Source organism: Colias eurytheme, chromosome 15 (assembly GCF_061535395.1).
Source record: "Colias eurytheme isolate Ceu_HAF_F1 chromosome 15, ilColEury1 Martin Lab GWU primary, whole genome shotgun sequence".
Taxonomy (NCBI): Eukaryota; Metazoa; Arthropoda; class Insecta; order Lepidoptera; family Pieridae; genus Colias; species Colias eurytheme.
The window spans coordinates 4,621,634-4,646,234 of record NC_142994.1 but is presented as its reverse complement, the minus strand read 5'-3'; the positions used below and the strand labels follow the sequence as shown (position 1 = coordinate 4,646,234).

Sequence of the window (24,601 nt, the reverse complement as noted above, 5' to 3'; positions counted from 1 at the left end):
CCTAGTCAAGTGGCTTTCTGTTAGCGTAGCGTTCAATAGAATAGACTACGAATGTATGAGATTGACGTAGGCTGTAGATAAACGTATAGCTACAGGTTACGTCAATCTCATACATTCGTAGTCTATTCTATTGAACGCTACGCTAACAGAAAGCCACTTGACTAGGGGGGCAGGTATGTTCCTAGTTGAGGCGATCGTCGTGTCTAATTTGTTTTTGTATTTATGTATTGTTTCGAAATAAACGATTTTTATTTATTTATTTATTATTTATATACAATTATAATTAAATATACTTTTCGATACTATGGAGAAGAAACACTATTTGGTATCAGTTGACATTGTTTATTAAACTTTCTTTAAATTAAAAACCTGCATTAAAAAATGTACAAATAGGTTTTCAACATGTGGTTAGAATGACATACTTCTGGCGAATTTAAATTTATTATGATGTAAACAAATACTGTAAACAAGCATTAACAAGAATAAAAATAGGAATAGGTATTACGATAACCACAAAGGAAAATGGTTTATTATTATTTTATACTCAATTTAAAAGTCTCTTGTAAAACCACAAACTATGAGTAATACAGGGTAAAAAATTAATAATATAGAACAGGATAACGATTCTTGGAAATAATGCGACTAAAATTCATTCATAAATTTACGCGACAACTATTTGTCATGAATCAACTTCATAATCTCAAATTAATTTTGAATACTGCAAATTAAAATACGCAAAAAAAATTCCCACACTGAGATAGATTATTTAATTTAGTTAGTTTGGCAAACAACACGATAGAAATACAGTACCTACGATTAAAACCAGCTCATTATCTGTAGTTAATAAAATGTTCATAAAATACGAAAAAAACATTGTATAATTTGTATCAAGTGAATCTTTACCTTTTTATGTCACATGATCCTATAACTAGTTGATCCTGTTAAAGCGAAAGGGCTTCAAAGAAACCTAAAGAAATTTCTAGACTTACGCTAATCATTTTGTAATTTACAGCTCAAATAAAGGTTATAATATTCATTGTAATTATTTGTTTACATAATTAGGTATCTATTCAATATAACCTCAAAAGGATAGTAGAATTTAATAAAACATTTAACTATCCTAATTTAAAAACTACCAAAAAAATGTAATAAAAAATCAGCCAACGTGCGTTCAAAAGTGCGTTTTCAACAACATCCATTTCTACATAGTCCGACAAAAATTTCGTAAAACTATTAAAAAATAGCGATTTCACAAAACGCATAGTAAATTGAGACCTAAATAAAGAGTTAACGCAAACGGGTGTATAATCACGTTTTCACATAATATTGCAATTAAACCACAATACACTTACAATATTGGACCACTGACGGACATTTGATTAAATCGATGCGTGCCACCGACCCATGAAGGTATGTAAACCGTTCTGATTCGATAGTGCCAATTAGTTACAAAATTAATTTGATTTCCTGTAATTAAAATTTAATTTCGCTGTGTATGTAATGTACATGAAGCCGGGAGCACTTAGCAGAATTATTTTACTATATTATGCAATAGCTGCATTGGTATTAATTTTATAATAAACGAGCTATCTGATTTTGTTCCCATAAAATATCGTCGTTGACCTTTTCGTCTTTTGAAGACGATTCTTGTTGTAATATTTTAGCAATGTTTTTGTATTACAGTTCAATGCAAGAGTGGCATACTCTTCCACAAGTTGGACAATAATAAAAATACAAAGAAAGTTGGCAGAAGCATATTCAGAGTAGCCATTTTAACTTTTATTTTAGCATACAGTTTGGAGAATATTTGCATATTCATTTTTGGCCAAACAAGTTACATAAATAAATATATTAAAGTATTGAATTTGTTCATTGATTGTGAAGTCACGAATACATCAGCTACGATTTAAAAGGACAATACAATTAACAAATACCTCAACGCTTTAGATATGCCGTTGTGAGCTTCATTAAGAAGCATTCACACTGAGTCAACTTAATCAATCCACATTCAAGGCAACCCCCTAAACGCCGATTCTGAACACTTCAATACGCGATCAGGATACGCGCAAAAAATCGCGAATATATTCTTAATTAAGTGTATTATATGTCTAATTTTCCTATTCATAAAGTTTATTAGTTAGGTATAAATAGCTAAAAGCTGAAATAACTAAATTCTCATAATACTTAGTTATATCTACAAATCTGTCCAATAATAATTCAAGACCCTACGATGGATATTATAACATTAGGTATATCATTTTATCAGTTATTATTAAATTATAATAACATGTGTTTGTTAAAAGCTGATTAATAAATTTCAATCAAAATGTGGCATAAATATCATAAATTGAAATGAATCGTATGAGAGACGTAACAAAAGCCTGTAATAATTGAATAAGCAAAATAGTTCAGTTTGACGAATTATTTTAATTAACTTATTAAGCTGATGTATCCGGCGGGCGAGAAGAATTGGTAAAATTTAATATAGCAGTTAGTTGGAATTATAAAATGTTCGAGTAAACGATCAATATTTGCGTGGATTTATATTGAGGAGTAATAATACTGAAATGTGTATGGTTTTAACTTTTAAGGGTGCGTATAAAGCAAATTACCAATCTTCTATTAGATGATACGTGTAATATTCAAGACCAAATCTAAAAAAAAAATATATATCAAACTAGATGATATGTTCAACGATTCTGTTCAATCAAAAACATAAAATATTAAAATTGACTCGATAAAAAAAATCACCAAGTTAGCTCTAATTTTCACACTTTTACGTTTTCTACTTGACACGCTCTTTTTTTCTCGAGATAAACGTTTGGTTTTGTCACGATAAAAGTGGTCTTGAATATTACACGTATCATCTAATAGAAGATTGGTAATTTTGCTTTATACGCACCCTTAATTGGCCTATTCAAATAGTAACGTTAAAATAATTAGTATTTCCGTACATATTTACGGATTTCCTAATTGTATATCCCTCACAAAAGGCTCTTGGAAGCTGGGATTTCCTCTTAATCAGGGTCTCGAGCTGACGTATTGTTGCCAACGTCACTTAAGCATATGAGCTCAGAGCGAAGTTGTGAAGTTGAGCATCTAGTTACAAAGCGGCCGCGTTCTTGGTAAGTGGATTAATTACGTGGATGATCTTCCATCTAAATTAGTTTCACAACCATATTCTATTACACACGGTGCTTCTGTAATTTGCGCCGGTAACTGCACGGATCAAATTTTAGTAATTAAAATATATTGTGCAGTTTTATTGGAGCAATTAACAGAACTGTGGTCCAAGCGTAAATTTAAATTTTCATAGTAATTTCCTAATTAAAAAAGAACTAGTAATAACTAGTTCTTTTTTAATTGTGCTAGTTCAGAACGGTTTACAGGGCGTGGTTTAATTGTTGTATTAAATCATTAACGACATTCACGACCCAGATATGTCTTTTAAAAGTCCCTGATTGCATATAGCAGATGCTCTTTTTCCCTTCTATTCCATTTTTCCACACATCAAATGGAAGTTATTACGACTTATATTTAATGTTGAAAGTGGACGTGAATAAGTTTAGAAAATCGATACAACGGGAGGGTATTATTAGCTCAGCTATTTTGTTAGACTACAACGCTTACTAGTTCAATAATTATTGTGATGCAGACCTATCTAGTTGGCATTCATTTGTTTTGACGAAAAAATAAGTCTCCCTGTCTGACTTCCGTGCGATGTTTTGATATGGAACTAGTAAAAAGTTTATTTAAAAAATATTTCCATATTTAATATATGTATTCTATTTTCTACTGATTTTAATAAAAAAAATCACTTGTCTTTAAAATCACGTTAACTCTTTAATTATTCTCTACCTTTGAAACTTATTTTCTTGTGTAAAATAACACGATTACATAAATATATAACAAAACCACAAACTAATGAACTTAAATTTATGGATCGCTAGATATACAAGCAAATTTAGAATTGTGTAAACAATATTATTGAGTTGTGAGCGTTCACAAACAAATTAAACAAAACGCTATTCAATATATTCCTAAACAAATGACAGCTGTCTAAACATGGCGCGAACCAGCTGTATTTAAGTCCTAGTGAATATCAGTGGACGGTATTCGTGGTCAATTGGGTGGAAATTGGTGAGAGACACAGAATCTATCCTATACTAATGCGTAAGAGTGGAGAGTTTATTTGATTGTTTAAAGTTTAAACAAACAAGCTTAACTCAGGAAATACGGGGTAGAGTTGAAATGTTTGGGTTTTTTAATCCAAAGAAAATTTTATGCACATTAGGTACTACCAATAGATGCGCAGTGTCAAGGAAAATGAAAAAATAAGAAATAATATTATTTTGTGAGAGCAGCATGGCATCTTGTTAGAAGTCATAACAGTCATAACTGTTCATAAATAAATTTTTCTACTTCTAATCCTTTTACCACAATTGTTCTCAACACTATGTGTGATAATACCGTTTATTGCCACCCTTTGTACACTAATTTAAACCGCAACCGCATTGCTACCGTAATTCAATAACTAATTATGAATTTGAACGTACCAGCTAATAGTTTAGTACAAATTTAATGACACCCCACAAAACATTGGGAACGCCGTATTCTATTACCAAATCACAATAGCAACACGATCTAAATTGGCTACTAAATATTCAAAACCAATACTCCATACGAAACATACACGGGTAATTCCACAATGGAGGGCTAATTCAATTTGAATCACACACAATATTGTATTAATCGTGACGGACAGGTGTAATCAAGCACCGCGTTGTTATTGTCCTGCGCATGATGTCCCTGCGTTTGACGCGCGGCACCAACCGTGCACATTGGCTACATAGAATTCACATTTTTACTAGATATTATAAATAATTGTTACTAGCCTTAACAAATGGCCTTGCAACAAAACTCGAAAATGTTTAAAACATCGCGTCATATAAATTAATGTAATTGACAGTCGTTCTAATTAATCACACAAATGTCGCTAATCGCTATGAAACAGAATCATTATATAACATTTCACTAATTAGGATATTTTAAACAATCGTTTATATAAAATACATCTACCTCAGCAACAGCTGTCACAAGCACCACTAATGAATAAATAATCCAAACAAACAGATAACAAGAGATGCCAATTAAACAATACACTAATTAATTCCAAACATTGCAATTGGTGTAGTGGACTTAATTAGAGTAGGCATCATTATTAAACGGGAATGCACACAGGTACTGAACAATACGTAGGTAAGCGTATTGGATATTTCATATTAAAAATATTTCGAGCGTATGCAGTTTATTTTTGAATAGGTTATTTATTTAAAGAAATTTACTATGGGTGTAAAGGCGTTATAAATAAGAAAACCAAGTGAAAGAAAGTTGACAATCCGCGAACTCTAGCAATTGTAGCACAGAAGCAATTCATCTACAACAATACTTGCCTGATTTGCTCAAATCTCAGTATAAAAACATGTATAGCTTCGAAACATAAATCTATTTACGGGCATCTCGTAAAGACGCCACACTGTATCGGCTGAGGCTTTTTAATATCAGAGGCGAGAGCCGCACTGTCCCACGAAACATTTTCCATTAATAAAACGCGAAAAAGGAATATTACATATGAAAAAGACATATATCCGTATCGCCGGACCCGCCGCTATCTCGTAGGAAGGTAATAACTTCTTTACAAGTCCAAAGTCCGAGGGATTGAAAAGCAATTTCAGCAGGACACCCCCGCCCTGCGCGGGGCCGGACTCACCATATTTCTTTTTCGCCGCCACTGTAATTCGCCTTTGATTTAATCTCGAGAAACAAATCTTAGAATGTGAAACAAGCGATAGGCATCAGTGAAACTAGTTTCGTTGATTGGATTCCATCCCGCTGCGGACCCGTCTGTTCCTACAATTTGAAACGGTCACTGCAGAAACTGAGCTATTTGTTTGATTTCGCTTTAAGATTGCATTTCTTATTTTCGAGCCGAGATTTTGTCTGATGCCGTGTATTACACGATTTAACCCTCAATCGACCGCTCCGTAAAACTTTAAACATTTTCGCTTGAATATATTATTTAAATAAATATTTAATATCTACATGCATAATTATCGGAACAGAACACTACATAGTGCAAACTATTAATATCCTGACATCAGTATTTTATTGATGAACATTCAACTACGTGTAAAAGGGCTTGTTGATCAATTATGCTTGTCATGTATAAATCCATAACCGCTGTAAAATATAAATAAACGAAAGTCCAGGGCGTACGGGCTTGATGATTTGATTAAAGCAAATATTCGAGAGTAATTAAATCACGGAGCCAATATCCGTATCGTGTGTCAACGGCTCCATTTGTAACGTATCAGTAAGCTGGATAGAAATGTAACTTTAACCCGTTTACCCGTGGGCGGCGACGCGTCTCCATATCGAGTTACCGCGATACCAAACCACAAACTATACTTTACATTTACCAAGAACTATCATGTCAACGGCTCCAATAACGCGACAACACAACCGTTTAAACAGGGACCTAAATTCCAGACATTGCTTTGTAATGAGAATATTATCAAATGAGACTTTCATTCGAGTTATCAAAATTTGAAAGGAGATAACAAATTATATAAATTCAGGCTACAATGTATGTAAAGCCCACTTAATATAAGTAGAAACGGTTTCATCCCGTCGTCCGTCCGCAGATTGCTATCGCCTAAACTCTTCCGCCCGCCTTATTTATGTAATATAACTATTTGTTAGGGACAAGCACCCTTTACGGTATTATTTATTTTGACTCAGTTACGAAAAATACATCTAGTTAGAGTAAAGTTTATTTTTAGGGATATGAGATGGGTAATATTACTTATTACTACTTTGCGACATTCGGTTCGACTTATTCTTTTTCGCATTCAATCAGGAGTGAATAAATCCTATTTTTTACAGTGTTAAGTATGTTTTTGTTAACTTTCATTCTGCATCTGAATATCTGATCATCGCTCATTTATTTTCAGTTATTTTTCGTGCAATGGCTTTCATAAAACAAAAATCAAACTGGTATCCATGTTTTCGATATCACGGCCTTTTTTGTATATTAAATTTACTTTAACTCAAAATCGAGGTTCCATCGGTTGCAAAATTGTAACAATTGTTTACCGATATAATTCGTAGGTCTGCGACGCGGGTCCCGTATGAAGCGCGCTCACGCGTCCCCCAACTATTTTCTGGCCGAACGAAACTCTATATTGAATACAACTGTAACAGAAACTTCATTCCACATTGCTTACGGGAAACAATAATACTTATAATTGAATTAGAATAAGAAGGACACTTATTTAATATACCATTACTTAGGTATGGTTAATGTTGATGTCATGTTCTTTTAATGTTTATTTTTGTTTACGGTTTTGCAATCATAATTTCTTGAAATAGAACAAATTGAATTATATTCTAAATTAAATTATTATTCAATAAAATCGAAACTGCGTATTACCGCTATGTTTGCATATAAGCATTTCGCAACTGCCCTACATATTCCAGCTATATCTGCGATACAATCATACGATTATAATTCGATATATTTACAAATGTACGTACGTTTCAATTATCCAAAACAGTGGGTTTTTATTAAACGGTAACCGTTGTGCCCTCTGCGAACCGCGGGCCATTTGGTACAGTTTTCAATTTGTCGTCGCAACCATACATCAGGAACGGCACGCAGCGGAAACTTAACGGACCCCAACTTTAATACACTTACGCTTGACATTTTTCCGCCCATTATGCATTCTCTTAAACCAATGCTTTCAATCATAGACTGGGGTAGAAGCCTTTGAAAATAATGAAAAGATAAAAAAAATCGCAGTCGGATGAAACCCATTAGAAAAGGAGGGGAATATGATAAAAATGTAAGGAAAAATAAATTACGGTCAATCCGAGTTCGGGAAGCGGGAGGGGGGAGCTTTAAAGAGAAAAAAATGGTTTCTCTCGATTTCCGACAAAACTACAAGTCCTATAGAAAAAAGTTCAATGGCAAAGTTGTAGGTAATTAAAAGTTCTACAACTTTTGTATTCACAATTTTTTCACATAACCTAAAAATTTAGGTGAAAAATTCAAAAAACCAAGTTTTTGGTCTTTTATTTCTATCTACTTCAAAATTTATTTTTTTTCTACGAAATTTGGTGGAAACTTACTTTATTATGTCCCAAATACACTGTAATTTATTTGATTGAAAATATTCATTTTTTCGCCTTATTTTGAATTAATACCAAAAAAACAACCTAATTTTCAATCGAAAAGTCACCCGTCAAAATATCAGCTTTTTTCAAAAACTTGGGGTGCCTTTATTCATTGAAATCTCTACTTTCATATGGTGTAAAAAAAAATAAACACCACCATAGTAAATGTTCTCAGGAAATGCATACAAACAGTCTGAAAATTAGCTTTTACTAAATCAGGCACACTTCTCGAACTACCTGAAATGTTTTTATCGACATCATTTTGCTTTTGAATATGCTGTAAAATATTAAACTTAGAACAGATAATTATTTTTCTTTTGAAATATTACCGAAAAGCCGATACAAGAGAAGATATAGAGTTCAAGAAGTGTGCCTGATTTAGTAAAAGCTAATTTTCAGACTGTTTGTATGCATTTCCTGAGAACATTTACTATGGTGGTGTTTATTTTTTTTACACCATATGAAAGTAGAGATTTCAATGAATAAAAGGCACCCCAAGTTTTTGAAAAAAGCTGATATTTTGACGGGTGACTTTTCGATTGAAAATTAGGTTGTTTTTTTGGTATTAATTCAAAATAAGGCGAAAAAATAAATATTTTCAATCAAATAAATTACAGTGTATTTGGGACATAATAAAGTAAGTTTCCACCAAATTTCGTAGAAAAAAAATAAATTTTGAAGTAGATAGAAATAAAAGACCAAAAACTTGGTTTTTTGAATTTTTCACCTAAATTTTTAGGTTATGTGAAAAAATTGTGAATACAAAAGTTGTAGAACTTTTAATTACCTACAACTTTGCCATTGAACTTTTTTCTATAGGACTTGTAGTTTTGTCGGAAATCGAGAGAAACCATTTTTTTCTCTTTAAAGCTCCCCCCTCCCGCTTCCCGAACTCGGATTGACCGTAATTTATTTTTCCTTACATTTTTATCATATTCCCCTCCTTTTCTAATGGGTTTCATCCGACTGCGATTTTTTTTGTTTCAAAAATTATCTACTCTAGTCTATCAGTACTAGGAACTTGTAAAAGAAAAACAGACGTGCGTTCTTAGAAACGTATTGCACGTTATATATATGAAGGTTAGTTTATATATTTGAAAAGGTTTAAGTAATTCATAATACAGAATTTCTATTCTGTTTCCTACTTCCAAATACAAGTATAATTCTTGTATAATATTTTCAGCAAACTAGTGATATTTATAGGCGTTGTCACAAACCAGTTTTGCAGAGAAAAATCGTCGAATTAGGGGTCAGTACGCAATAGTTCTCAAACATTAGTCCTGGAAATAACAAGTCGACATCGTTTGTCAGCTTCGATGATAAATGCTCGCTTGTAATTGAATCGGGGAGTTTGCTCCGTTTCCATACGCGAAATTGCTACGGATTGACTTTTAATATTTTTATTTATGTTTTGCATTGAATGCGACGGCAGTACACTACTTTTCTATGTAAGCCTAAATCGATAAAACAGCAGTATATAATATTTGTTTTTTTAATGATGTTGTTTAGTTATAATAAAAATTCTTGGAGATGTTTTAAGCCGCTTGAGAACTTTCGAGAAATGATGTTACTAAAGGTTCTGCATTACGTTAATACCTAGTATCTTCCGCTTGCACCCACGTATCATCTTATTTTATAGGAAAAATGAGATGTTACATTCAGCGAAATTAAAAACTGATTATCTGATCTATTTGTAACTTTCTTGGAAATTTCCATCATAATAAAATATTTATAAACATCAATTTATAAACAATGTTACTAATTTGTATCTACTTGAAACAACTAGGTGGCAAGCTTCCTATCGATGAGAGCAATACAGAAGTCTCAAATTAGTAGCTCTCGTCGCTCAGTTAAGCTGTTTAATTGGACCGTGAAGACTACATTTAGTGAATAAAACCTTAACAGCGGCAATTATAATTTATTGATTTTTATTTAAATTATGTTGGGAACGATTTTGACTATAAATTAATATTTATAATTCAAATCATATTTAGTTAGTGTAATGAATAAATTACGTTATGCAAACATTTTGAACAGCAAACAAATACGACAAATATTAAGGAGTGAAAAAGAGAAACAGCAAAACAGTTTGAATCTGATCTAATAATTGCTAGAGTCACTGTGACCGGATCAGCTTTCAATTTTGCGGAATTAATAACAACGCAAATATCACTCCTGCCGACCACACGCTAGCGTGAAACAGAGACATCATATTACAAATTGTGGTTGTAATATAAACTACGTATTTTCTTATTACAATACACATTCTCACTGTTATTTCTATAAGGTATAGGTTCAGCAAAATAAGTTTTTTATTCATTAATTAAACATACCAACGGGAATGTTGTGCTCTTATTTGCATACCCTCAGATAGCAATAGTCTATGATTTTTTATAAGGCATGCATTATTAATTATTAAATTACATTCGAATCACAATAGTCAGCAAAGCGTATGTGTAATTGTGAAGTATTCATCAGGCAGTGTGTATTACTAATTTCGAGGACTGTTGGTGCGCGCCGGGCCACTGAACGTTCAAATTGCCGTAGCGTTAGTCGCCATTGCCGTTCATTACGACCTGTGTTTGCTACTCCACGAATGAAGTACCAACAGAGGAAATGAGCGCTTTCTATCAAGAGGGTATTAACCCCATTGTGAATTTCATTGTTGATCGGTCAGTCGCGATCCGGAGGCGCAATTACTTCGATACTTGAAAATTTTGCCCCGTTATGAATTTCTCAAAGTATCAGGGTAAATTACGATTAAATTGATCAATTATTTACCACCATAATCATATTATATAGAAAGAGAAATAAGAATCATGCGCATGCCTAACATAATTCTTACAGGCGCTTAAATTAACTTGGGCAGCAAATTAACTTGGCAGTTTTTCATGGAGGGCTATCAGAAAAAAGTATTTTTTTAACATTATGTTTCGACCAATTCTAAGAAAACTTTAAGGGCCGAAATATGTACCTACTCACTTTGCTCTAGGTAGAGCAAAGTATTCAAAAACGAAAACAGTTTGTCCCCTACTTAATGAAAAGTTACAGAAATTTGCATAAAATCTGTCGAACAGAGGCATCGTTACAAACTTTGACTGTACTTTAAAAGCACTAAAATCGAAACGACCAATAAATGCCCGACCTCATTTTTAGTCTGACGCCTGTTTTCGTACCGTTTTGTACATAAAATTATTTCGTACAACTTATTAGGAAGGTTCAATCAAATCTTGTATTGCTACCTATATTATATAATGTTTCGAATATTTAAAAAATACTGACGTAGATATTTTTAATGACTAGTTTAAACAAAAAAAAGAAGGCAAAATATGATATCTTTCATAAATTTTATTGAGTAATTACGTTATAAAATCATTTAACAGCACAACAAAGTTAATAAGCCTGCGTCAATTAATTAAATTCAATTACGAACGTCAAACCATAAAAGACTGACGTCTTTATGTTGTGATATGTAAACTCCTAGTCCTAAGAATCCTTCAACTGATAATGGCATTAATGAAGCTTCGACTTTTTCGACTTAATGAGGGTTATCTAGAGCGGGTCTCTAATAAAAAGCGATTGTTGCTATCAACCGCTGTGATACGTTTCGTTCTTGACGTCAATAGTTCATTCTTAATTATAATAGATAACCCAAGGCGGGTCGCGACTTCCTACCATGTTGACAATGGTACTGTATTTCCGAACTTTTGTCGATTGTGACACTTTTATATCAGTTTGTACATTTACTATAAACTCTTCACGTATTGTTAACCTATTACTGGATAACAAACAAATGCAGTCGATACATACTTTACGAGTAAGCTCATGCGAGACGAGAAAATGATTAAGTTAAGCCCATTAAAGAATAAACCAATATCCTACTACAGTTTCGCACTTCAAAGTCTTCTTTCATTAAAATAATTCTTGACAAAGAAAGTAATCCGATTATGCAACGCATATAAGTATTAGAATGTATGCACAACGTCAATGTTTACATTGAAATGCACTAATTATGCTAGAATTAACTCAGTATTTTTAATTGGGCTATTTAGGTACATAGTCTTGATGTGAATAAATCTAATTGAGTTAATGAAGAGGAATTTCTTAATTAGTGGTGTTTGTACAAGCTATGGGCACACGTACTGTACCGAAACGGGTTAATTACGAACGATAACTCTTTAATTAACCTGCCTAATAACACAGTATTTGCATTCAAGTCGCTAACGTAGGAACACTAATTATTAGGGACTCGTCGGAAATAGAAAATACTGTATTTATGATAATTGTCATCAATTTTAAAATTAAGGGTACATTAATTACCTGGCTTGTATTGATGTTTATAAATGAATTGATCTAAATATACAATACTTTATTAATTGTGAATAATACATGAATGGCTTTAACATATTTAAAATATAATATGTAGATATATTACATAACAATTTATTGAAGATCAGATCAATAATAATAAGATTTTATCGACACAACACATCGAGCAGCAAACAAAATTCATATAGGAAAAACAATATTGACGTTGATGCACGTAGTACCCCTGTATACAAACAAATGTACTCGAACGCACGTCATTAGTCACGCCACGAGAGGTTATCTGGTCAAACATAAACCAATGAGTGGTCCAAGACTTTCTAATTATGTATACGATGTTATTAAGATAACAGTTAACACACAGATAATATGTAAAACAATTGACTTCTGTGTACTTATAGAAACGTTTACCGAAGCGATAAGATACAAATTATTTTTAGAAATAACAACGCTTTCTCGCGTATCTGTTTTAATTAGATGATTTCAGCGTATCTTGAGTGATTTTGACTTAATTAGCTCTCCCAGATTTTACGTAGGTTGTTACAATATAATCCTCGATGGGAAACAATTACTTCCTTCCACGAGTAGGATTGTCGATAATTGCTTGTAAAATAAATAATCTGCTCGGGAAAAAGCTAACGAGTTTACCGATGATGGTATTTTTATATCATAAAAATGTAGAGTAAAAAACTTTGATGTAAACGTCTACAAAAACAAAGGTAAAATTGTAACTAAAATTATTAAACGTATTCGGTCTTATGTCGTACAGTCTGTTCGACGAAGGCTTATTCAAGTAGGAGACAGCCGCCTGGTAATTAAATAAGTAACAAGAGGAAGCGCAACCGCCGCCACTGAAAAACAAGCCTCGACTACAACCTAATTACAAGTGACCTTCAGGGCTACCGATAACAATTAAAATTTACTTTTTATAGGGCACGGGCTATCTGGGTTAGTGACAACCGTTGCCCAGAAACATGCGCAGTGCTAGTTTATATATATTTCCACTTGCCTTAAAATATAATATTAAATAGCATCCAAAAGCATTTCTGTAAATGTTAATGTCTCCTAAAAAATTAAAAAGACGAGTGGCTTTTCTTTCAAGCTGGATTGAAATGTTACTTGATATTTGATTTTGTTTCTATAATAGAAGCAATAGCTTCATTGTTAATATATAATTTTCTTACAGATGTTTAAGGTATGAATCCGAAATTGAAATCATTTATGGTTTAATCTTACAATAAAAATGAAAAAATCTATTCCGAAATTTGTCCGATATTTCGCAATTTTGCCCAGCGATAACCCTAGTCAAGTGTTCCTCGTACTAATTTGTTTGCTATACAGGAAAGAGAAAACTGTGGAGCGGACCAATTAGCAAGCCCGGTGACCCCGTGTCACTGCAGGCAATCGCTAATGACAACCCTACCGCATCGCGACCGGCCGCGCGCCGCACATGTCACTTTCATTTATTAAAATATTATTAAATGAATGAATTAGGCTGTTTTTAAGGTTGAAATTCGAACAGCGAAGGCCTCCCACATTATCTAGTTAATAAACCTCTGCTTTCGCGAAGATGTTTTCCATATCGTCTTCTAGTCGTGAAAACAAATAGCATAAGTACACGTTTGATAAGTGTTTTGTAATAAATAATTATAATACGAGTATGTGATAATAAAACAAGTTATTTTAATTTCCAAGGCACGGTTGATAAAGGTGCCTACTGTGTCGTTAATTGTATAAATAGTATTACGTAATTAAATCATAAACATCATTTGAAATAAAACTATTGTTCAACGGCATAGTAACAAAATAAATAGGACGGTTAATAAGCGAAGAAGTGAACTTCAATTATTTTAGTAAAAATGGGTTTAAAATTACGGTCGCGTGATTAAGTTAATGTAACCTAAAGCTGGGTGAGGTCGAAACTCCAAGTGTTAAGTAAATTTTTTAATCAAACTGATTGAGAATTAGTTGAAATTAAATCCATTAAAACATATAAGCTCCGCGGTCGTACTCAACATGATTATTACGCGGTGGGGTTATTTTAGAAAATTACGGACAGATAGAAATGATATAATCCTATCTGTAATTAATATTAGAAACGCGGTCATTGTGAACGGACGAAGCACTGCTGATTAATTTATCCTAACAGCCTCGTTAATTAAAACGGGTTTATTAATTGGCTGAAATTAATTAATTTGCATGCACAAAATTTTATACAGGTAATGTAAAACTTTGTATTCAATAGACTAATTGGTAAACCGGGTTAGATATCTTTAACATCAATTACGTATAATTTTTGTTATTCTTTGACTGTGTTTAGATTTAAATCACATCGTGGGAATTAGATCGGTAAGTAGAGTAAATTTATAATTTCGATGGCTTAAATTCCGATTAGAATATGAGGTACGGAAATCCCTTAATAGTATGAGATTACAATACTTCTAATTGTATTGACTTAATAAACAAAACTGAAAGATTGCTCAATATTCAGATGTGAAAATTAAAACAAGCATATTTCTTATTTTTATCATTATTTAAATAACAAATGGAAACAAAATTTTGTTTTAGGTTTTTGAAACAGGCATACCTACCTACAATATTCATTAATAAAATAAAGTAAAAAATACGTTAAAGCTTAATGGTGATCTTGCCCGCGAGACTCAGAATTAAATCAGATTTTATTATTATATCACCTGCGCACGAGCTTATGAACCACGGGTATTTCATAGCGTGGTTCTTGATTGTAGTACCTAAATAGTAAATGCGGAATTTTTTATACTAATTTGAAATGAAATGTATAAAATCACTTGGTTTTTTTTCCCAGGAAAGTATACTTCTTTTTGTTTTTTTACATACAATACAAAAAAACGTGTAACTTACATTTTAGAACGATCTACGTGTAAACTTATTCATAAATCAGCAACATAAAATACATGTGGAATCATAGTCATTATTTAAGAAGCGCAATAAAGCTTCCCTTAATTGTCATTAGTATTTATAAGAACCCAATGAGCAATGATTTTAATTAAAACGAATGAAGCATAGCACTCTCCTGGTCTAGTGATGTACCTCTAATGAGCCACTTGCTAATTAGAGAATAAACAAGCAGGATACGCCATTCTAATTGGCTTTTGGTACAACCATGTCGCTTCGAGCTCAACGGAATTACACTTTTACAAAAATCTTCGTATATTTTTAACTTCAAACGCAATTCGTTATCTTTGTATTGTTATACAAAAATAGATAGAGTTAGAATTAGAACATTATATTTAGATTTTAGACAAAAGTGATAAGATTTTACTTTTAAGTGACAAAATATTATATTTATACCTGTGTCCTGTTTTGATTAATAGATCATACTCAGCTAGGTATAGTAAGGTAGTTTTTAATAAATGATAAAAACTGCAGACTGCTCTCTTCAGTTAGTAGATATCACATTGAACTTCTTTTTATCATCAGTTATATCAATATTGATTGCTCTTGTGTCACAATCAATTTATTTCTCGTCATTAATGTAAGTTTAAAAAATAATTGGTCCATACATTTAAAGATGCTTAATCTACCGCGACGCTTACAAACATCCGACTTGAGTAAATAAAAGAAATATTCTAAACGTAGGTATATCTACAAACAAATTAACAGGAAACATTATCTGTGAGAGCTCATTAGGGGAATAAAGAATTGCTACTGTACGCTTAATTGGCAATTTTAATAATGCTATTTTCAAAGGCGTTTTATTTATTCTTATTAGCTTATTAGTTTTTCATGGAACTCGGTGTATTTGTTATGAGAAATACTCAGTTTACAGTTATGGGCTTCATTTTATAATATTTTGCGTAGTTATTTATTTTGTTTTATAGGAATAAATTGATTGAACAAATAGCTTTTAATAAAATATCCCAAAATAGTTAATCATGATTTTTTTTCTTGTGGAACATTTTATATGTTTATTGAATTAATAATAAACCTTCTTTGCCTAAAAATTATGTAAGTATTAAATAAATAATAAAATTATTTATTTTCCATGTTTTTACTGCTAGTGATGTAACTTGCTGTAGGTAATATTATAAACAGTTTTCCGGATAATTTATTAGAATATTATTTATGTCGTACGTCACTTGCACAATTTGTACAAATAGACAGTTCTCAGAAAGAGAATTTACTGCCTATGATTCAGGAGCTTACTGACAACTTTAGCGGCAATATATTCACTCGTTACGTTCGCGTTTTCAACTCCAATTAGAATGAAAAAATAAACAATATATTTTACCCTGTAATTACTTGATTTTGAAAATAAAATAAAAACTCGCGAAAATGTTTTATTTTATTTTGTGTTAGAGAGGCTTTTTCATAATTAGGAAATGTTATAAATAAGGAGTTATATAAATTACTTTTGTTTTAAAGCTAATAAAATTACGAATGATAAATTCACTACATACAAAACTTTATAAACTTTTAACGATAAAGTTTTTAAATAGTTTACACCTCCTTATCACATAAAAGCAATTTAAAATACGTGTACCGGTATTGTTAAAAGCACCTCTTTATCGGTTAAAATAGTTAATTAACTGCAAGAAAGAATACAGGGAAGGGTGACGGCCCAAGGCTCAATATTAATTATTCTGAAACCAGACACAATTCGTTATACACTATTTTCATTAGTTTTTCAAAGGCTACACAAGCAACCATGGAGATCATTAAGCGGACTCTTCAAAGCTGTCGCCGCATTACACTAATTGACGCAATTAGAGGGATTGCTGAACGGAAATAAAAGTCGGCTCACCTTCATGAAACGCCGGCCCCGCCAATTAGCCTAGCTCTTAATTAGCCTCTTCAGAACACTCCAGCCGCCGATCAGTCTCTTTTCACTTAGTTAAATTCACAGCACGAGAGAATCTTGTTCATATTCGAGTGCTTACAAGGATCGTTCGACACTGCACTGAAAAGTTTTTTCGCGATCGTCTTAGTACAATTCGCCCGAGTCGCGAAACGTGCGCTCGCTGCCACCGGCGGGAAGCGAATGAATGAGCCAACTATAGTACCCCAAAGCGGGGATGTGCCCTTTCCTTTTTCTGAACGCAAGCTCTACTGTAATAGAGCTTTTCGTTCGAAGCCGGCTACGCACTTACGACCTTCTACCCCTGAAACGACGCTTAGCACCGTAAGTGGGCAGATTGTGCGGTATTGCATTTAGGCCTAAATAAAAACGATACTGAATCAAATTACGATCGGACGATAGCTTTTAACTATTTTACGGTCTATACTCTAGATTACTTGTCATTTAGAAACTGCAATTCAATATGGAGGTAACGAACACGTCGTTACGCGATATATTCAAATCTATTTTCAGCAATTAATGGTGTATTAATTTTCTTTTACAAAATTAAAACAGCCTTAATTGTTCATTAAAATGATAAAGTCCCGCATAATTCGTTTTCTATTAATTTAATGGACAATTAGTCTGTACTAATGCTTCACCATTTATTTTTTGGAAGTTTATTTTCCTATATTAGATAGATAGGCGAGTACCGATAATGACGGATCATAAAAAAAAACGTAACTAGGTCCATTACAATGTAAACAACATTATTATAACTATTTTAAGCTAGGTTTAGATGAACTTAGGTTTAGATGAACTTTGAGGAGATTTAGCAATTTATTATTTTACCAAATCGGAAATTAAAGAACGCGGCATTGTTTAAATACAATTTTTACATATTTACTTTAACAATTAGGTTTAAAAATACTTAATAAAATTAATTTCTCTTAATAATAAAGTTACATTGTATGAATTAAAAATAATTTTCATCATTTATGACATGTTCAAATGTTAAATGCAGTTACTAAAGATAAGTGGTGCTCGTTGAAGACACCATCAATAAAACAGGTTGGCACCACGCCGCAAGTTACCGACACAGAAACAACCCTTACCCTTATTTATATCTACTAAACTATAATTTATTCTAGTGTGGTCAATGACCCTCTTTTATTTAGTTAAAAAAAACAATCATAAATTATCGTCAAAATTTCTCTTCAGAATATGATATTAAATAATCTTTTATGTGGAAAAGGGATAAAGATGATAACATCATGAAACCATTGGCAAAGGCTGTCCGTCGGCGTCCACATTCTAAGGCAAATCATATATAAAATTTTAATTAATAATTTCAGTAGGCTTATGACACCATTCTGACATGGTAGAAAATCCATTATTATTAAAAAACAGGTCACTCGCGAGTTACTCACAAAAATTATATAATTTGACAATTTAGCCAAGTAAGTTTCCTTTTGAATAAATTTTATAATAAAAAATTAGATAAATAAATTTTGTATCATTATCAGCTAAATACTGATTGTAGAAATATTAAAAACCTATATTTATATGAAATTTTCATTAAATATGCTTATTTCAACAAAAATAATTTATATTTTATATTTAAAACAAATTCTTGCATCGTAACAACATATTTTGTTCCTATATTATACATGTTCCTTATGCTTCTATTCACTTCTTTACAATGCAACGATATTCAATCCCCGTAGATGTATATTACAAAATTGAATATGAATAAGAATGGATTACCTTTTGTCCGTCTTGTTATCCATCTTTCTTACAGCTCTACTCTGTATTAAATCAATTAAGCCATACATGAGGGTTGTCATAAAATGATTTATTACTCCTTTATACTATTATATTATTATAACGAGTATTAGTGATACGTAATATAAGTGATAACCGACGCTACAAAATTTTATAACAAGAAGATTAATTATTTTATTAGATATGAGTTTTATTAACCAATATCTTTCAAAAATCTATTCAAAAATATTAGTCTATAAATATGTAAAACAATTCAAATTAGATTGTAACCACTTTTTTGTTTTTCTTTGTAAGATATCTTATTTGAGTTGATATGACTATTGCAACACAATAAATAGGTATCAAAATGGTAGAGCTGTTTTGAAGTGATATAATTAAACGACCACTTTTCATCTATTCAATATTCATACGTCTGTATAAGTAATAAGACAAAATTATATGAAACCCGTGTACAAAACGCTTATTAACATAGATATGACTCGAATATTGAATACCCAAAAACCTAAATAAATCGACACGAACGCCTTGCGTTCTGTATCAATTTGCGATCCATTCATAAACAGCCCCACTGCTAGGGATGTCATTGTTTACATGACATTATCGATAGATTACAAATCGATATTATTCAACACACTGTCCAAAGTCAAGTCAATGGAACATTTGTTGAAAGCTTTATTTCTCACATTATGGTGACTCAAAATGTTGAATTACTGTATAAGTTATATTTTTCTTTATTTGTATATTTATCTTGTTTAATCAGGTAAACAAGAGAATGTTAAAAATATTCAAGCAAAATTCAAAAAATGTGAATGAAAATGTGTGTTTAATGAAACATAGAGCTCTAAGAGCAACTCATAATACTGAATGGGATATAATCAAGATGATTTTTAATAGATAAATCGATAAACATGCGCACATCACTAGAGACACGTCAACCCGGTTTACATTGACGCGTTTATTTCTTATACCCGCTAAATTTATTGCCGGGTAACTCGAAGCATGTAACCCAACAAATCATGACAACTTTTAACAATTTTCATCGCCTTTTTGTCAGTCAGATAGCTTTAGAAGGGTTCCGATACCCTAGAGGTTACAAGATGTAGCATATATTATATAAAATATATTTTTAAACATAACTTGTATGAACTAGATACTTACTTCAAATTGAACCTATTTAGTTTTTGCCTTTTGGACAACAGAACGTCACATACGGGTTAATAATAGACAGGTAGGTTAAATGTAATAATGAAACAAAAACATCATCTTTAACAATAGATTTTCAAGAAAAAATTGCCTACGGTAAGCAAATTTTCAACAAGATAAATAAGAAATGATATATTACAACGAATCTGAAATAAACGGAACAGATTAAAACTTATCCTTTACGTAAAAAATCGGCTCAGCGTTGCCGCTTTCATTGAAATCGACTTAAACCAATTAATCACTCTTATCTGCTTGTTTCCTTGAGTTTTTCGGAATGAGGGATAGACGGCTGACCATTGAGCCGGTGTTGTGGGGTAAACTGCCACTATTGTGTGCCGTTTTGGCCTATTGTGAATGGCCATTGTGTTGGAAACTGATGGTGTCGCCGACCGCGTAGTGTAAGCCCACGATTAGTCTTCAGATACGCTCAAGAAATACAATTATACGCCCGATAAAAAGGTTGCCTTCATTGACGTTTCGATTTACGAAAACGTTAGCTGATTTAGGGTGCACTCACACACATCAGTCACCGTCACGGCACGTCACCGGACAGGGTTTAAAAAAAATATGTATCAATAGTTCTAGTATGACTCTGTTCCCACACGACAGTCGCCGGCACGAAATCTATCAGTGACGTCACCGGTCAGGCACGTCAAATAATCTTTCCATACATGTATCATACTTTTATCCCCACTCACCCGGTGCCGTCACGTCTCAGTTCAGTCAGCGTCGTGCTACCGTCAATTGCTACATGTTCTCTAGCGTGACACACGTCTAATCACTGACTAACCTGATGTATGTGTTCAATGATTCAGTCAAACCGGCGACGTGACTGACGGACAACATGACGGTGACTGGTGTTTGTGGATACGTACACAAACCGTCACCGATCAGTCATCGGTGACTTGACGGTGACTGATGTGTGTGAGTGCACCCTTATGTGATATGCGACAAAAATTCTAAGCGCACATTGGCAACTAAAATCTGATAAATGACAATGAATAACATAAACTTTTCTTTATATTATTATATTCATTTAAAATGAATACTTGCCATTTAAATATAACATACTTGCTATGAGGTAGGTACTATTCGTAGTTCTGAAAGGTGAAATCTCTTATTTATTTCAAGTTTAAAAATGTTTACTATCATAAAGACATTACATTCATACAATTGAATAAATCAAAACATGCGAATAATTCGCAAAGCTAATGAATTATACTTGCAAATATTGATCACAAATGTGTTAAGTGAAGTCTGTGCATAATCCTCAAGTCGTTGTTAACGCGTCCCTTATTAAGTCCTAGCAAAGAAAACGAAAAAGAAATTTACATAAATTAAACGTAGCTTTAAACCTTTCGTCAGTTTACAAAGTGTGCTAATGACGGAGACGGCTTAAGGGTAGACATGGGTAGGTAATGCGTGTAATAGTACAAAAGTAACATCACTTTGACACGTAATGCAACATCACGCATTACGCATCAGTTACAAACATCACTCGCATCACTCACTTTTTTTTATTTTGTTTTACATTTGCTTGCGTTCATTATAATTATTAACAAACAACATAAAGTACGTGGCCAAGTATGAAGGAAAATCAACTACATTTTTTAAATATTTACTTAAATTGTAATTTTACGATATGTAATAACTAATAAGTATTGCAGTTATTATTGCTATTTTTCAATATGATCTGTAATACTTCACATTTCACCATTAATATAATATAAACCTCAGATATAAACATTATAATATTATTAATCTCATCATTTCATTAAAAATCGATCGGGTAATGTGTGATGTTACGGAGTAATATCACTTCCGTGGAAGTGATGCGTGATGTTGCATTACTATTTGACGTACTGTTTTGCGCATGTCTACTTAAGGGCTCTCACGCGAACTGATATCGCGTGACGCTTTCAGAGTTACTTATTGTAATTTAAAGAAACATTTCGCGTAAAATATGAATTTATGATTTATTTTTAAATTGAGTGACCAACAAGCACTGTTTAGTATTGAAGTATTTACTTTTGTTAAAACCGTTCAATGAAAATCTCGAATGATTACATTATTGATACACAGTATGTAACTGTCATAAATTAAATAATATGTATATATGACGTATTGCAGGATGTTATGTAAATTAGTAAATTGTACCTAATAATAAAAAATAAAAAAATCCTGTTTCATTATTATTTTTTGTTAGTTGTATGTTTGTCTATGTCTACGTTAATGTCTATTTTAATTTTAACAATTGTTAGTCAAATAAAAATCAAATATTTACCAGTAAAATTATATTCTAAAAATATTTTAAAGTGGAATAATTTTAAACGTTCATCAACTGCTACAGAGGGTGTAATAATAAGCAAATGATGGCATGTAAAGCAGTCTGTGTAGCCAAGTTTGTTTTACTCATTTGAATTTTGTTTACTCCACTTGTTTTAATAACAGTCCTCCCGTCTGAGAATTAAGCTGGTTTTAATTCGCTGAATAAATTTACTTAAAAACTAAGCAATTTGCAAGCAACACCTCAAATTATTATAAGATTTCCAAATACTTGGACAGATTTAATAAGAATAACGCTTTTTCCATGCAATACGTAACCAAAAACAAAAAGTTTTAAGTAAAAAATAAGGTCAAAATAAAAAGAACAGAAATAACCTTAAGGTGATAATTCGGTCAGATTAATCGCTAAATGAATCTAATTTAAAATTGCGTTAGAAACAAAAAGTTGACTATAAATAGATTCTTCATTATTTAATTGTATAAAAAACTGGATTTCTTTTATATAAAAATAATTTATAGTTTGCAGTTTCTATCTGTGGCTAAATAGATTGTATCACAACTTCTGATCAATTGCACGCCTCATAAGCGAAGCGTTGAGGTGGGTACTACTGTCACTTCGCGCAAAACATCAGATTTTTCAAACTTAAAATGTCTTTATGTATCATACATTGCACTTGTAAGATAATACATACACACACATATTAAGAAAAAACACTATTTTTAACGTTCATGATATTTTTGATGTCATTTTTGTTATTTAAACTAGTTAAAAAACAGTTTAAAAAAGTTCTGTCTTGGACGTCCGTGTGTCTGTATGTGCGGATCCTTTTTCTTGTTAACACGATAGCGACCGAAATACTTTACTAATCGAGTCTTTTTTTTTTCTCTTACGCTAGAGTATGCTCAGGAATAGAACCCTTTCATTTTTCAGGGTCTGATTCGATGTGGTTTAATTGTTATTAAATAAACAAAAATAATAATTAATAAATATTTATTTAAAAAAAATTATGAGGCGTGCACTTTTGGATTTTCCAAATTATTTATAACTTTAGTTGATTATTTTTTGTTATTTACCGCATTATAAAGAATATACGATATCAAAATGATTACATTTCATTGTAAATTTGTACTGGTTTAATTGCATAGTAATGGAGAAATAAAACTGTCTCTACACTGCAGGGGGTCATAGTATTTCACCTTATAAAATATACGCGTAGGTATATTGCCAAAATCTTTAACAAACCAGTCAATGAAAGTTATATTGAAAGCAGTTGCGTAAAAAATAACCGGATTACGCACATTTCGTTCTTTTTTCATCATTTCATAATATCGGACAATTTTACGCTACAATAGTTTACGCTGGCCTTGCTTTTTCTAACAATTGTGTAATTATTCGATATCAATGGAATATAAGTACTCTGATGTTTTCCTTAATAGATAGCTATATTTATCGATACTTAGACTTAAAATCTAAGCATGCGCATAGTTATTAGTCGTAATAATGTAGAATTAAACGTTTCCATTTATAATAATGTGGTAAACAACGTATCAATTCACTATATATTGACCAATCGGTAATAGTCTTACATTCTATTTTTAATGTAGTCTCCATTAAAATAATTGTCTATTTACAATTATATCACTAAACTTTGCTTGATCAATTACCCAGATAGTTGTAGATAGGTAATCAATTAGTCCAGAATACATTTCGACTAAACTTTACATTTCGTGCAAATCAAATTCGTCAAAACGTGACAAATCGCAATATTATCTACGGGGATTAAATTAATGAGATCAGTACCCTACCGTCGAACTGTGCTGCCATGGGAAAAGTAAACACAGGGGAAACCAGGATATTATGTTTATTCTGATCCATAATTAGCTAGCAAACATATGCACGTAAAGAGTATAATAAAAAATCACTAACGGGGACATCGTTGAGGGAAATCT

The 24,601-nt window shown here is 32.0% G+C and overlaps 1 protein-coding gene across 1 annotated transcript in view; it reads right to left on the bottom strand.

Moving 5' to 3' along the window:
• Nucleotides 1-17,569, bottom strand: part of Bx (LIM domain-containing protein Beadex) — a 45,055-nt gene extending 27,486 nt beyond the window's left edge. The window contains exon 1 of the mRNA XM_090110221.1: nucleotides 17,345-17,569. Coding sequence (XP_089966347.1) covers nucleotides 17,345-17,350 — 6 coding nt within the window. The 5' untranslated portion in view covers nucleotides 17,351-17,569. The remainder of the gene's footprint in view (nucleotides 1-17,344) is intronic.
• Between the last annotated feature and the right edge of the window lie 7,032 nt (nucleotides 17,570-24,601).